The 16,556-nt window shown below is 38.7% G+C and overlaps 1 protein-coding gene across 6 annotated transcripts in view; it reads left to right on the top strand.

The window, feature by feature from the left end:
* Nucleotides 1-16,556, top strand: part of LOC138751253 (tomoregulin-1-like) — a 292,118-nt gene that overhangs the window by 228,352 nt on the left and 47,210 nt on the right. For all 6 annotated transcript variants that reach the window (XM_069913308.1, XM_069913311.1, XM_069913310.1 and 3 more), the window contains 2 exons: nucleotides 6,829-6,925; nucleotides 14,671-14,819. In XM_069913308.1, coding sequence (XP_069769409.1) covers nucleotides 6,829-6,925; nucleotides 14,671-14,819 — 246 coding nt within the window. The remainder of the gene's footprint in view (nucleotides 1-6,828; nucleotides 6,926-14,670; nucleotides 14,820-16,556) is intronic.

The following is a 16,556-nucleotide window of genomic DNA, read 5'->3' as shown; positions in this document are numbered from 1 at the left end:
CAGTAGCCTTGCCTGCCTCAGTCTTCTCAGGAAATAAAGGGCTCAAGTCCAAAATGCTATTGATGCTGCATGACCTGCTGAGTTTCTCCAAGGAAGGTTATTGATGAAACAACTGAAGATGTTTTGGCCTTAGAACTCTGCCCCAAGCAATTCCTTACTTTGGGGCTGGAATGATTAATCTCTGACAAACACAACCAAATTTCATTGTGTAAGTTATGTCTCCAACTACTGAAGTATTTTTCCATTGATCCCTATTGAATGAGCTGTATTTTGTTTCCAGAGGGCGGAGGTGCCTACTAAAAAACACTGCAGGCTTCCATTGCCCATTGTGTACTGTTCCAAGACCCTGACTATTGCTGTGTCAGATGTGTCTATCGTCAAGTTGGTTGGTGCATTCATTTATGGTTAGACCAGCAATGTTGCCTTTGCTAGGGCGTCTTTGGTCTGCTGGAATGCTACCATCATCTCCTTTGTCCACTTGAGTTCTTTGCCATCACTGGACATGAGGTCAAAGAGGGATTTCATAATATAAGTTGCAGAGAGTGGAAAGCAATAATAGAAATTAACCATCCCCACAAATTCCTGGAGGGCTTTGATTGTTTTTGCCTCGCAAATTTGAGGATGGCTTCCACCTTGCTAGGCAATGGAACAACACCCCAACTGCTGATCTGATGTCCCAAGAACTCGATAGAGGACTGTCTGATTTTGCACTTGGCAGGGTTCGCAGTTAGCCTGAACTCCTGTAGGGAGTGGCAGAGTAAACGCAAATGCTTCAAGTGCACTTTATGGGAGTGGCTGGTGATGAATATGTCATCCAAGTATATGAAAAGGAAGTCCATGCCATGGCCCACAGTGTCCAACAGTGACTGGAATGTTTGTGCAGCATTTCTGATCCCAAAAGGCATTCTCAAAAATTCAAAAAAGCCAAACGATCTTATGATGATGGTTTTGGGCAAATCTTCTGGGTTACAGGTATACAGGTAGTATCCACGCACCAAGTCAATTCTAGAAAATATTCTGGCCCCATGAAGATTCGCTTTAAAGTCCTGCATATGGAGCACAGGGTAGCAGTCTACAGTGGTAGTATTGAAATGCCTGTAATCCCTGCAAGGTCTCCAGCCTCCCATGACTTTGGGTACCATATGTAGCGGGGAAGCCCACAGGCTATCAAACCTGTGTATGATTCCAAGTTCTTCCATTTTGTGGAACTCTTGTTTTGCAAGCTGAAACTTGTCAGGCGGCAGGTGTCAACCTCGGGCGTGTAGAGGAGGTCCTTGGGTGAAGATGTGGTGTGCATGCCACATTTGGGTGTGGCAGTGGAGAATTGGGGAGTAACAATGTCTGGAAACTCTGCATGAAGTTTGGCGAATTTGTTGTTCAAGTTCTCCCTGGCATCTCGTTGGGAGGAAAGTAGTTTGGCTTTTCCAAGGAGGAGAGTGTGGAACTTTATGGTCTTCACCAACTGGCGCCCTTTTAAGTCCACCATCAGTGAGTGGGCTCTGGAGAAGTTGGCACCCAGCAACAGCCGGGACACGGCAGCAAGAATAAACTTCCATGTGAACATTGTCATCGAATTTCAAGGATATAGTCCATGTGCCATACATACACATTGAACTGTTGTTCACCATAGTGAGCACCGGACCCACGCTCCTGGGACAGGTGTCAAAGCCTGAAGAAGGAAGGACACTAATCTCCAAACCTGTGTTGACTAGAAATTTTCACTGGGAGAGTTTGTCCCAGAGGTAGAGTAGGCTATTATGGTGGCCAGTTGCTGAAACCATTGTCACTGAGTCATGTTTGTCCGGGAGTATGTGTGCCCTTGTCGCTGGTACTCGTGGATCCTAAGCCTTTGGGTGTGATGCAGCATTAATTTCTGTGGGCTTTGTACCTTCCTGTTTCGTGTGTCATAGAATGTCTCTACAGATGGCCACTGTTTGAGGGTTATCAAAGTCCTCGTCAGCAAACATGAGGCAGACATCTTCTGGCATATGCTCTAAAAACAATTGTTTGAAGAGCAAGCAAGGTCTGTGGCCATCTGCCAGTGCCAACATGTTGTTTATTAATTCTGAAGGGGAGTGGTCTCCCAGGCCATTGATAAGGAGGAGCCATGCAGCTCGCTTGAGCCATGAGAGACTATAAATCCAGAGGAGAGTGGCTTTTAGGATTTCGTACTTGTCAAGAGCTGGTGAGTCTTGAAGGAAATCCACTACTCAACCAGCCATGTCCTGGTCAAGGGCATTTACCACATGATAGTAGTTAGTGGCATCCCCTTCTATTTTCCGATTGTGGAACTACACCTCAGCCTGCCCAAACCAAACTTCAGGTCGGGTGGTTCAAAAGACAGGCAGTGTGAGTGAAACCGCTGCGTTGTCCATGTTGGGTCCAAATTCCGTTTGGGCCTGTCGGGGTCACCAATGTAGCAGCTGTGTCTCAGTGTGAAATGAAGATCGAGGAAATGATCAGATGGAGTCGAGTCGAAATTCAGTAAAAGTCGTTACTCAAACAGTCACCTGAAGCTTTTAAAACCCCGCACGTTCCAAATGACGTTATCGCATTGTGGTGTCATCACATCACTCAGAATCTCCTGAGCTGGTTCGATTAAGCCTCCAGTGAGCCACTAAATGCATAAATTTTCATTTTTTTATAAAATTTTATGGTATGTATTCTTCACTAACCTAATATCATTCTCGATAAATAGTTACCTTCATATGCTATATAGGGCTTTGAACTTAGTACCAATGTTAGGCAGATTGATCCAAAGATATGATGTTTATCCCTTCAAAAACATTTGAATCTGTATGACTATCACTGAACATATTTTTTTCAATCATTTAATGTCCATGACTCAAATGTAATACTGTACTTAAAATTCATTATCTATATCCTTCAAATGATTTTCTTGTCCAAGGTTAATCCTGCTCACCCACAAATTACCTCCCTGGAGAATCTAGTCCAAACATGCACAGACCATTGTGTTAAAATGTAAATCTGTGCATTTGTATAAGAATAAATGACTGTGAATCAGCACCTTAATTGATACTTCATATTCATTTCTTTTCTGATTCACTCTCACAAATATTATATTACTATACATCAATTTGCTATATAATTATGGATGATTTGTCCATTTAATCTCCCTTCTCTGAACTTGGTGTTAAGGGAGATCTACATGAGAAGAATTGAAGGAATAAGGAGAAAGGAGCACAGAGATCATTTATTTTACTGGTGTATTATTGTTAATTAATAATATAAATTTTCCAAAACTGGAACTCTCGGACTAATGTTTCAGATGTGGCGTTGCGACCGGGACGTTCGTGCATGCAACCTGGTCATGTACCAAGGTGAGGCCCTTTTAGGTAGATCGAGGCCAAGTCCCAGAGAAAATTATAGGTAAGTGATTCCCACAGGACCCAGAGTTGTTCCTGCTGGGAAATATAATGGACAGAAGGCTTACAATGAAGTTGTCAAAATTTCAAATCCAATTTGTGTTAATCACATTGGCCATGGCCAGGAAGGGCATTGCAGTGACTTGGAAGTCCAACTCCAGTCTCAGTATCGAACGATGGAACAATGAAATGCAAAGCTGCGTTCCCCTGAAGAAAATAACTTATAACCCGAGAAACAAATACGGTACCTTTCGTAAGATCTGGCAGCACTGCATAGACGCATGGCGGTGATTGGTTTCCCTGTTCCTTGCTGCGGCTTCCTCTCCCTCGCACTGATCCCGATCAAGGAAAGTCAGGAATGAATATTGTCCCAGAGGACGCCTACTGAGCTGTGACAATCCCTACCCCTTACTTATTATTTATTTTGCTGGTGTTAAAGTTTTGTTGATGTTGGTTGAGTTTGAGTGAGTCATCTTACCTTATGTGTGGGGGGAGGGGGGTTGGTAGAGACACGGGTTTGTATATATAATCATGAAGAGAATGAATATTTGTGTATTTGAATGTGAGTTGCCATTGTTGGCATGTCACTATATATGGCTGTATAAGCTTGTGTGAAAATATAAATAAAATATTCAAAAAATATAAATAAAATATAAATATGTTTGTGTGAAAATACAAGCTTGTGTGAAAATATAAATAAAATATTCAAAAAATATAAATAAAATATAAATATAAAACAAATATAAACGTGTGTGAAAATACAAACATGTGTGAAAATATTCAAAAAATATAAATAAAATATAAATATAAAACAAATATAAATAAAATATTCAAGAAATACATATATATAAATTTTCAAAATTTAGAGTACCAACTTTCTGGCCTAGTGCTTTGAAATATTTCAGGCTGTTTAAATGTTGTGCTTTTCTTCACAATTTCTGATGTTTATGCTGTTTTTTTTTATTCTTCTAAATCTGGGTTTTAATATTCGCCTTCATACTGCAATTATTAGAATTTATTACTGAGTTTTCATTATATTGGGAGTTACATTTTATCCTCTTGTGCTTTATCAGTGGCAGTTCATTTTAACTGTATTTAATTCCATCTGTTTAACAGCTCTCTTGCTTGCTATATCATCAGTCAGTTAATAACATGTCACCATCTGGAATCTGATTGAACATGTGCATATATGATTTGTGTTCTGGTGTGTATTTATTAAGCAGTGCATGCTGTGTGTCAACAGGCATCACAATAGGGCATATCTTATCACACCACTGTCTAGTAGCATCGACTACATCACACTCTCAGTAGCAATATCTAATTACTCCCAATCAGTTTATCTATAGCTGATTGCCAATTTGTATAAAGTTGGGAGAGATTTTTAATGATACATATGTTTAACATCACTAATCTGCATTTCACTGTCTTTTAACCCCATTCCTCACCATGGCATTTAATTACTCAATGTCAGAATCTGTTTTTGATCTCAGTTTTTTAATAATTTTATTCTCCTGTATCAAAGAACTTGTTTCTTCGGATTTTTTTTTATAAGCTAGCCAATGTCCTGACATCTCAATAAAAAAACTCACGAACACAGTATACAAAGACAAATATGCTGCACCTGGTGATCTGCATCTGTGAAAAACAGTTCTTCAACTTGGAGAGCTTGTCAGCTCTTTACCGATAAGTGAAAATAGTAAATTTGGAGATGCTGGAAATCTAAACTAAAGCTGAAAACACTCAGTAGATCATGTAGCATCTGTGGAAAGAGAAACAGAGTTATCATTTCAAATCAAATACTCTTTATCAGAACTTACAGTACAGTTGTTTTGCCCATTACTATCATTCTGCAAGTATTTTGCTCCTTCAATTTCTTCTTAGAGACCTGTGAAAACAACTGCTGGATTTTTTTACATTCCTTCAACAGATTCCAGATATATAATAGGCAGGTCAATATACCATGCATTTCATTGTGAAGAAACCAAATTTCAGGACTGGAGTAGATTTCACTCTGAAACATTGATTCTCCATTTTCCCCCATGGATAGTGTCTGACCCACTGCATTCCTCCAGCAGTTTAAGAACATAAGAAATAGGAGCAGGAGTCAGTCGGCCATCCGGCCCATTGAGCCTGCTCCGTCTTTCAATAAGATCATGGCTGATCTGATGATAGGTTCATCTTCACCTATCTGCCTTTTTCCCATATCTCTTAATTCCCCCATTATGTAAAAACTACCCAAACTTGTCTTAAATATATTCACCGAGGGAGCCTCCACTGCTTCTTTGGGCGGAGAATTCCCTTTGTTTTTTTCTACTCCAAATTCCAGCGTCTGTAATCTCTTGTCATTTTCATTGTGCCTAGCCATCAACCTTCTCATGTAGTGTGCTCTGTAGAAGTCTCCTGGAGCAGACTCGAAATCAATCTCACCCACTAGCCTGCTTCTATACTCTTGCTCACTACTTTGGCTTTTGGCCTCAGATATCCATGCATGTCCCAGCCCTGTGCTATACTGGCAGGAAGTGCAAAATTGAATTTTTTTAAAGAAGTTTCCATGAATTTGACTGGTTATTTTTGCAATTTGATCAAAGTTCTTGAAGTTGTATAACTGAACCAACTATAAGAAACTATATAAAAGACTCATTGGGGCAACATTATATTTCTGGTCATCAGCACAGCTGTAATTATATATACTAACTGCCAGGAATGAATGTGTAGCTGTATTCATACTTTACCTTAGACTTTTATTAATGCTTCAGATTGCAGAGCAGATTTAAATTAGGGACAAGAACTCAACGTAATGTAATCATTGCAGAAATAGTGATATGTACTTTAGTCAGTAGTATTATATCTATCCACTGAAAATTGAATCAAAAGCACCCAATGAAAAACAGATGTTTTGGTTCTTTGAAAAATGGAAATAAATTGACAAAAAGTTCTTCATCAAAGTTCTACTTCTGCATCAATTTTATATTCAAACTCAACCACAAGAGCAACGTGGGTTTATGTGATTAAAGTTCTACAGTGTCATCAAACAAAATGTAACTCTGAATCAAGTGGGTGGATGGGGGCTGGGGTATTATTGGGTGGGTTCCCTAATTTTCTTTTGAAAAGATAGGATTTCAGGCAGAAAACAAAAAAAAACAATGGGTGGGTACAAGGGAGAACACCAGAGTTTAGGGTCTAAGTAGTTTAACACAAAGCAGTGGAAGATTAAATTCATGGCTGATCTAGGACCAAGGAATGCTTAATTTCACATGCTATGTATTTTACTTAAGCAATGAAGAAGAATCATGTTGACAGTGTGGTTCGTAGAAAGAGTAAATGTGAATTTGGAACTGTCATTTCCTTAATTTCACAGCAAATTACCTAGTCATAGATTGGCTTTTATGTTTCTTTCTCATGTATTCTAAAATAGATCAAATGTAATATTATTTCTGTACAGAATATGAAGGCTCGGGAACAGAAAGACACCAAAAACATGGAAAGTGTGGAAAATGCAAGTATGGAGCAGAATGTGATGACGATGCTGAGGATGTCTGGTAATTTATTTTTCAAAAGCTACAATAGAAACAACGTAGATATTTATTGAAATAATGACACTAACTTTCATTTCACTCAAAGCCAATATGATACATCCGTACCAAAGCCGTGAATTATCTTGAATTCTCTGAAGAAAGAGAGTTATAGATGGGTAATGGCATTACTTCAGACATTGGTTTCACACTCCATTGATTAAAAGTAGGAAAACAAAGAATGTCAGTCACCAGTGTTGAATGCTAATAAGAATATTGGCTGCAAGTTGTATTCAGTTCCGTTGGCTTCTATTGAACCAAATGTTTGGAGATGCGGACAACTGACAGCTATTAGAGGTATAGTTGTCAATTATGGTTTTTAGACTGCAGACATGTAACAACACAATCAAGGAACTTTGCTGCCACATGGACGGTCCAAAAAGGAAAGTGCAGGAATCTTGAGTCAATTCCTGCACTGCAATTTATCCTGCAGGACCCCACAACATTTTGGAGGAAGCCGGCAGTGTAAATCGTACTGGAACAATTCATTAACGGTCATCCACTTTACTGCACATCCTGTCACCGGGACTGCTGCACTCAAGTACTTGCAGTCTAAAAAGGCGCCCAGTGTGAACGACCACACGGGCAGTAATAATGTTAATTTTTCCAGCGATTTTCCTGACATTGCAGTCTAAAAACCATTTTAGACAAATTTTTGCCCCCAAGAACTAAAATAATGTACATGAAGAATAAAAGAAAATAAAACTTTCAGGAGATCGATAAATAGATGGAAAATTAAAACAAATATAGAGAAGAATCATGGAAAAAAGAAAAACAAACTAAAAAGGCGTAATAAAATTTATCAAAATACCCAGCTCTTATCACCCTGCTGTCTTTTTATTATGTTCCCTCATATGCATTGGCCTTATTTTATTCTTGACTATTTTGTGCAGAAATTTATATTCCTTTAACTGCTGTACCAGGAATTATGAACTTGGATAACATAATCCTTCTGAATCTATTCTACAGTAATGGAGTTAAAATCTCATCAATATTAAATAATTAGGAGTTAGATACCAGGAGTCCCATGTTTTGGCAAAGTACCAGTTTTTTAAATGAAGTAATGGTCTGTTGATATAGGGAATGGATATCCTCTGGGTGCATATCTACTAAAAGAGGCATTATTTGTTAAAGCAGATGATCTTTCTTTAACAAGTTCTGAAATAAGAACCCAGGGAACAATGAATATTAATTTAACTTTCTGAAACTCTAAATCAGTCCACTTTCTCTGAAGATGTCGTTTCACATTCATCAGTAGTCTTTTTGAGCAGCAACACAGACCAAAAGGATATTATTAATATCCTGCCAATGTAAAGAAATCAATCATATAATATTAATCAACAAATAATACAGTTCAATATTTCTGTAATGTTTTAATAAAAGAAGAACAGTCATTTTCAATGGCTCTCTGCTAATTCACTAAAATCCTTGAGTGAATACATACTGAAGAAACCCATTTTAGATTTTAAATTAAATTTAAACTTACAACATGGTAACAGGCCACTTTGGCCCACATATCCGTGCTGCCCAATTTACACCCCATTAACCTACACCCTCGGTACATTTTTGAATGGTGGGAGGAAACTGGAGCACCCGGGGAAAACCCACGCAGACACAGGGAGAATATACAAACTTCTTACAGACAGCGTGGGATTCGCACTCATGATCGTTGCCACTGTATGTGGAAGAAAAAAAACATTTAAGGGAACAAAATTACATAAGGAACATATTTATGATTTGAGATTGAAATTTTCCATTAATGCTGCCATAAATGCAAAGTAAAGACGTATGGAACTGAGGGAATATTTGACCTTACAGTGAAATATTCTAAAGTGAGTTAAATTATTGATGAATGAGTAGTTTAAATAAGCACATTTTCCTTCAAAACATGACCAATGATAAATTGAACTTGATTATGAATTTTAATATTGAAAAATATCCTAAGTATTATGCAGAGGAATGACCAAAAAGTTGACACCAGATTACAAAGAGAATAATCAATAATACTGTTTTGAGAAGGGTTATCAATGAAGAAGATGGAAGGATTAGAGCACAATTCTTCAGATGTGCCATTGTTAAGCTGAGTTGAGGTGACAGGAGTGAGGCTTGGATGGTTGAACACACACCAAAGTAAAGGAAATGAGGTGACAAATTGGGATGGAATTAGGCAAGAAAATCATCAAAAATTCATGACATGTGAGGAGAACATTTAGCCCATCGTGTCCACTCTGATTAAAAATATTTCTCTTGTCTTATATGAGTTGCAAGAGCATCTATGTAAAAATTAGAAAAAAAAAATCTAAAGCTGTTTCCTTCAGCTCCTTGAACAAACTTTATGCCCTCAAAGCTGACTCCATGGTTAATGTCCTTGATTAACCAGGCTCCTTGCAAATTAAGTAAGCTAACTTGTCTTTAATAAGACCAGAGATCATAAGATACAGGCTGCCCAGCAATTTAACCATGAGCTGGTCCATTTCCCCACTCAGCCCCACTCCCCGGCCTTCTCCTCATAACTTTTGATGCCCTGGTTAATCAACAATCTATCAATCTCTGCTTTAAGTACACCTGGCCTCTGTGCCAACACATTCCACAAATTTACTACCCTCTGGCTGAAGAAATTCCTATGCTTCTCTGTTCTAAACGGGTACCCTTCATTCCTGAAGTTGTGCCTCCTTCTCCTAAATTCTCCCACCATAGGAAATAACCTTTCTACATCTACTCTATCCATGCTTTTCAACATTCAAAATGCTTCAGTGAGACCCCCCCCACCCCTTACTCTCCTAAATAAAAAAAAAATACAGGCCAAGAGTTGTTAAATGTTTTTCATATGATAACCATTTAATTCCCAGAATCCTCCTTGTGAACCTCCTCTGAACTCTCCCCAATGTCAGCACATCTTTTCTTAAATGAGGATCCTAAAATATGCTCACAATACTCCAAGTCAGGTCTCTCTAGTTCTTCTCCATCATGTAGTTTTCCAATTCAGAATTAGTTGGATCAAAGCATCCAGTCGATGAGCAAGCTGAGGTTCATTTAAATTTAAATTTAATTATTAATATTTTTAAAATTGAGACATGCAGGTTCTTTTGTCGCATGACTCCGTGCTGCCAAATAACCCCAATTAACCTACAACTCCCATATGTTTCGAAAGGTGAAGAAAACCAGAGCACCCAGAGGAAACCCATGGGGAAAACATACAAATTCCTTCCAGACAGTGATGATTTTGGAGTTGCCAACACTGTAATAGAGTTGCGCTAACCACTCTGCTAACCGTGCTGCCACATACATAATAATGTGAGCAAGTTTGGTGTTCAGTTCAGGCATTGACAAGTCAAAGAGTGTGGGATGTCTGACAGACTTAACTGCATTTATTTTAATGAAAAATGCCTGACTGGCAAGTGGAATGATCTCGATACATGATTAGATACATTGGACTGGGATTGTGGCAATAACAGAAACATGGCTAAGGGAAGGGTAGGATTGATAGCTTAGTGTTCCAGGATACAAATGCTACAGACAAATAGAGGTGGACATAAAAAGGGGAAGGGGTATTTTCGATTGGAGAAAATATACTACCAGTACTTAGGATGTTTTGGAGAATCATCCATTGAGGCTAAAGAGGTGGAGCATAGAAATAAGAAGTGGATGATCACTTTGATACGGTTTTATTATAGGCTGGAGGCATCAGAGGAGCAAATATATAGAGAGTCAGCAGGCAGCTGTTAGAATAATAGAGTTGCAATCGTAGGTGATTTCAACTTATAGTATATGCGACTCTCTCAGTACAAAGGACTTGGATGGGCAAAATTTACAAAATGTTGTCCAATAACTTTTTCTGAAAAAAAAAATGTAGTTGGCCAGACTACAGAGGGTGGAACACTGAACCTTGTCCTGGGAAATGTAGCATGGCAAGTGACTAAGGTGTCAATCGGAGAACTCTTTGGGACCAGTGATCAGAACTTCATTAGTTTTAAACAGTTATGGAAAAGGTAGGACTGGTGCAGAGGTTAAAGTCCTTAAAGTCCTTGATTTTGATGGCACTGGCTGGAACATGCTCAGATGGTTTGGGAGATGTTGTTTGCATCTAAAAGGGAATCTAGCAAGTGGGAGGCTTTAAAAGAGAGACAGGGAACATTTGGGAAAATCATGTTTACATCAGAGTAAATGGCAAGCCTGACATGATTAGGGATTATGGATGACCAGAGATTTTGTTTCTGGTCAAGAAAAAGAAAGGCATATATCAGTTAGACATCAAATGAATCCTTTGAGGAGGATAAATGATGAAAGAGTTTATTAAAGAGAGAAAGGATTTGGTTTATGAAGGCTCTGGTAGATAAGGTTAAGGAGCATCCCATAAGATTCTACAAGTATATTAAAGGTAATAGAGTAGCTTGGAAAAGAATAAGCCTCTTCAAGATCAGCAAGGTCATCCACGTGTGGAGTCACGGGAGATGGGCCAGATCCTAAACAAGTATTTCTCATCTGTAGTTACCAGGGACAAAGACATGGAGCCAAGGGAACTTGGGAAATGAAATAGTGATACTTTGAAAAAAGTCCATATTACAGGTGATGGTGATAGATAAATTCCCATGGCCTGACCAAGATTATCCAGGGACATTATGGGAAACTTGGGAATAAATTGCAGGAGACCTGGCAGAGATATTTGCATCATCATTGAACATAGGTGAGGTACCGTAAGATTGGAGGGTCGCTTTATTTGAGAAGAGCTGCAAGGTTAAGTCAGTAAACTACAGGCTGGTGAGCCTAACATCAGTTGTGTTTAAGTTACTAGAGAGGATTCTGAAAGATGGAATCTTCATGCATTTGTAAAAGCAAGCACTGATTAAAAATAGTCAATGTGGCTTTGTGCATGGTCAATTGTGTTTCATAAATCAGAGTTTTTGAAGAGGTGACAAAGAAGATTGATGAGGGTAGGTGGTAGACATTGTTAATATGGACTGTAGCAAGTCCTGTAACAAGGCCCTGGATGGTAGGCTGGCCTGGAAGGTCAGATCATATGAAATCCAGGGTGATCAAGATACAGATTTGGCTTGATGTGGAGGTTAGTCAATCAGCTTGAGGCCCATGATCAGTGATGTGATACAGCGATCGGTGTTGGGTTGACTGTTGGTTGTCATCTAACAATTTATATGACAATGTTCTTAGCAATGTTAGTAAGTTTGTGAATAACACCAAAATTGTGGTGTGGTGGTCAATGAAGAAGGTTGACCAAGATTACAAGAAGATCCACATAAAATGGGAAAGTGGGCCAAGAGATGGCAGGTGGAGCTTAACTTAGATGAGGGTGAGGATTGTAGTTTGGTAGAGAAAACTAGGACAGGACTTGCACAGTGATTGGTAGGGCTCCAGTGAGTGTTGAAGAAGATCCAGGGTTACAGATACATAGTTCCATAAAAGTGGTGATACAGCGAGCGAGGATGGTGAAGAAAGCTTATTTTCCTTCATCAGGAGCTGGGACATACTTCTAGGATGGTACAAGATGTTAATGAGACCACACTGGACAACTGAATGTTTTCCTCAGAGCAGACTTTGAGGAGGCACCTGACAGAGGTTTACAAAATTAAGAATGGCATTGAAATGTTACACAAGATGGAGGTGACTCAGATGAGATTGCAGATGTTTAAAGTGAGATAAAACGTTTAGAGGAAATCAGAAGAAGAATTGTTTTTACCAGAGGTGAATGAGTCTGAAACACCCTGCCTGCCAAGGTAAAGAGGTCAGGAACGTCCACAACATTTAAGAAGCAAGTAGACAAGCATTTGGATTGTCAAGGCACAATAGGTTATGGACCAAATAGACAGGTACTTCCCCATTGACCTGATGGGCTGAAGTGCCTATTTCTCTGTATTACACTATTAATAGGTGCACAAGTGAACAAGCAAGCAGGAGAAACTAGCCAGCAGTGTACAGAAATATGTGTTCACCAGCTATTGTACTAAATAATACATGGAACATCATTGTGGACTCTTCCAGTATTTACCAAATGAAAAACAACTGTCATCCTTAACACCTGACTCACATTTTTAACTAGTTTAATTTCCACCTAAATCAATTGAAAGTTCTCTGAAAAATTGGAAGAATTTTTTTTAAATGTGACACAATGATAATGAAGGGAGATAATGAGAAATAGAAAAGGAGGAGCATGGAATTTACAATTGCATAAAGATAAACAACACACATGCAATGAAGTCAGAGCAGTGGTACAAAACAGAATGCCATTTTTCCACACATAGTAACATCCTCAGAAAGCCTTAGTGGGCCTGATTTTAACCAGAGTGGTCAAGATGGATAATCATTTTTCACTTCTCCTATGTACAGAGAGAGTTGACTGATCAATGAGATTCACCATTCAGTAGATTTGGGACACATTGCCATTAATGCTAATTATTTCATGTGATAATGTTGCAATAATGTGAATGGGGTTACTCCTGCTAAAAACCACGTCATTGTGGACATTTTCGATGTTTACCAAATGAAAAACAACTGTTGTCTTTAACACTTGACTAAACTTGGAGCATGAAAATTACAACTGGGAGAAAGATCTGAGAGGACTGAGTGGGTTAATCTGTTGTTGAGAAAGGTGTAGTCAGACAGACCAGTGGATGAATTAAGAAGGCACACAGGTTCCCACTCACTCCCATCTTCGACAAAACTGTGGAAATTCAAGGCCTTCATAAAATGAGAATTGCCTCCAAAAATGTAAACATTAACAAATGGATAGAAGATGGACCATTAATAAATGTTCAAGCTGAGCTCCTTCAAATTTAAACCTAGTCATTCTTAAGATAATCTGCCAGTATAAAAATGTTTTTTCCACTTTATTTATCCTTATAAAGAATTTGATTGCAAAAGTAGAATTTTAGGCTTGCTTTTTTACTAATGCAAGTTGGAGATATCAGTTAGCTCTAATATTAATCCCCTTACCCAGAAAAAAACAGACTATTTATTGTTTTGTACAAACACAATTTATTGTGCATTCTGCAAAGAACAAATCACATATTAAACTCTAAGCAAATTTGTTTGCATCATTTATCTGTTTCTGATGCTGATGTTTACCAGAATGAACTTGAATAGTGAAAAGTTCAATGAAAGCAAACTGTAGACACTTGTATATTATGCAAAAGACTCTGTGCCAGCTGGAGGATTAACTGCATCAGTTATATTCAATTGGATCATTAGTGTCTGATATGCAATGGTGTAGAAGGCAGTAAAATTGGCAAACCTGAATAAACACAAGTCTTTATGTAGTCCAACTGAGGCTTAAAATTAAAGAGAGCCTGTAAAATAGTTGCTCCCAAGTCATATAAACCTGTACACAAAACCACTTTAAAAGGACTTTCAAAGGGGCAAGCTAGTGAAAGAAAATCTGATGCATAGGCAATACATATTGTCTTTGTGGAGGCTATGTTGCTCATAAGAGAAACTCAAGTATGATTTTAAATATATAATTGAAGACTGTGTGATGTTTCTACTGACTCAATCCTTCACACATTAAACATCACCAATGATCGATCATGTTTTAAAATAAATGTTTTGCAGAATGTATTTTTAATTTTGGATAACTACATTTTTTGCTTTCAATGGATCACAGACATGGCAGATGTGGCAATAATGTTATAGGTTTTCTGATTATGTAATCTACATTTGTACTTGACAACTCTGTACAATGTGAATGTTTTGATTTTTATTAGGTGTGTGTGTAATATAGACTGCAGCAGATTCAACTACAATCCAGTGTGTGCATCTAATGGAAAGTCATATGATAGCCCTTGCCTTGTCAAAGAAGCATCCTGCCAGAGACAGGAGTGGATTGAAGTAAAACGGCTTGGTAAATGCCAAGGTAAATGATAACCTTTTCAGAAATTATGCATTGATTCCAAATCCACTGAGTTCAAACATACTGACATCTACTTTAGGTGTCAAAATTCTGCAAAACATCAATTCATGCATGTGCAGAATTTTTTAATTAATAAAATTTAAAAACATGATATGTATCATTTAGCAGCTCATCCATAATGTAATTATTGGCATTTCACGCAGTGTTTTTCGATTCCATTCACCTCATGTAGCATGCCTTCGATTTTTTAGTTCTGTACAATTTTGCATTTCTCCTTTCAATTTATTGCACAATTCCAAATTGCAGCGTTCCCATCAATAATTATGCAGTTCTAAATGAAAATATGCCTCCCCTTTAATAGAATTTGTCAGCTTGTTTGTACTCAGCAGCAATCGAGTGAATCATCCTATAATGCATTGCACTTAACTGCAAACAAAAAAAAATTGCATTGGGGAAACTAAGAGGTGAAAGGTTGGATCCTGGGGAATAGAATTGAGGGGTTGGATGCTGGGGAATAGAATTGAGGGGTTGGATGCTGGGGAATAGAATTGAGGGGTTGGATGCTGGGGAATAGAATTGAGGGGTTGGATGCTGGGGAATAGAATTGAGGGGTTGGATGCTGGGGAATAGAACTGAGCGGTTGGATGCTGGGGAATAGAACTGAGGGGTTGGATGCTGGGGAATAGAACTGAGGGGTTGGATGCTGGGGAATAGAACTGAGGGGTTGGATGCTGGGGAATAGAATTGAGGGGTTGGATGCTGGGGAATAGAATTGAGGGGTTGGATGCTGGGGAATAGAATTGAGGGGTTGGATGCTGGGGAATAGAATTGAGGGGTTGGATGCTGGGGAATAGAACTGAGGGGTTGGATGCTGGGAAATAGAATTGAGGGGTTGGATGCTGGGGAATAGAATTGAGGCAATAGATTAGAAACAAAGCCATATTTGTCTAAGGTTCAATTAAGATATATAATGCCAATTATTGAGATGCCCATCTTTTAGCTTAAAAAATTGAAAGCTACTTTGAAATTGACAATATTCAAAATGAAGAAAGTCATTCAAATCTATATAATTTAGCTGTCAGTTTTGTCATGTTAATAATAGACCAAAAACAGTTTATTATTTTGCTGCAAATGGCAGATATGCAAACTTTGTTTCAAACAGATTTACAAAACAGTTACAACGTGGACACCAAATGTCCCCAATGGTAAGCTAGATACAAGGATGCCCTTCACACCAGAAATGACCAGTCGGCACACTAAGCAAAGACAAACATGAATTGTTTTACACTTGAAGCAGACATCTGGTGCTAAATGTCTGTAAATATTTTCCTCTACATGAGCACCAAGTACAGCCCACCCATCTTGCTCTCTCCTAAAAAAAATCGGTGCTGCCAGACCTGCGGTAAGGACAGCTCTGTCACTGATGTGGATCCGTGGAGAGCATGGGGCAGAGACGCAGCACTCCTGTGGGTTCCAATCACCCAGTCCAATTGCCATCAGCTCTGCAAAGGCTTAAAGTGGCCTGTTAATGAAGCCAACAGTGGTTTTATTTTGTGACCACTTTCCCTGTGCCCAAGAGAGTGGTGTCTTTGATCAACAGCAGCCACAAGTAGTTGTAGACTCTAGGAAAGCAAAGGATACCAAAAAACAGCGAAAACACATCCCCCCCCCCACCCCTACATGAGAAGGAGAAGCAAAGGAGATAACCCCCGGGAGGGTGACCATAGCAGTGTCCAGTGA

This window comes from Narcine bancroftii, chromosome 1, assembly GCF_036971445.1.
Source record: "Narcine bancroftii isolate sNarBan1 chromosome 1, sNarBan1.hap1, whole genome shotgun sequence".
NCBI lineage: Eukaryota > Metazoa > Chordata > Chondrichthyes > Torpediniformes > Narcinidae > Narcine > Narcine bancroftii.
This window is presented reverse-complemented; position numbering and strand designations above follow the sequence as displayed.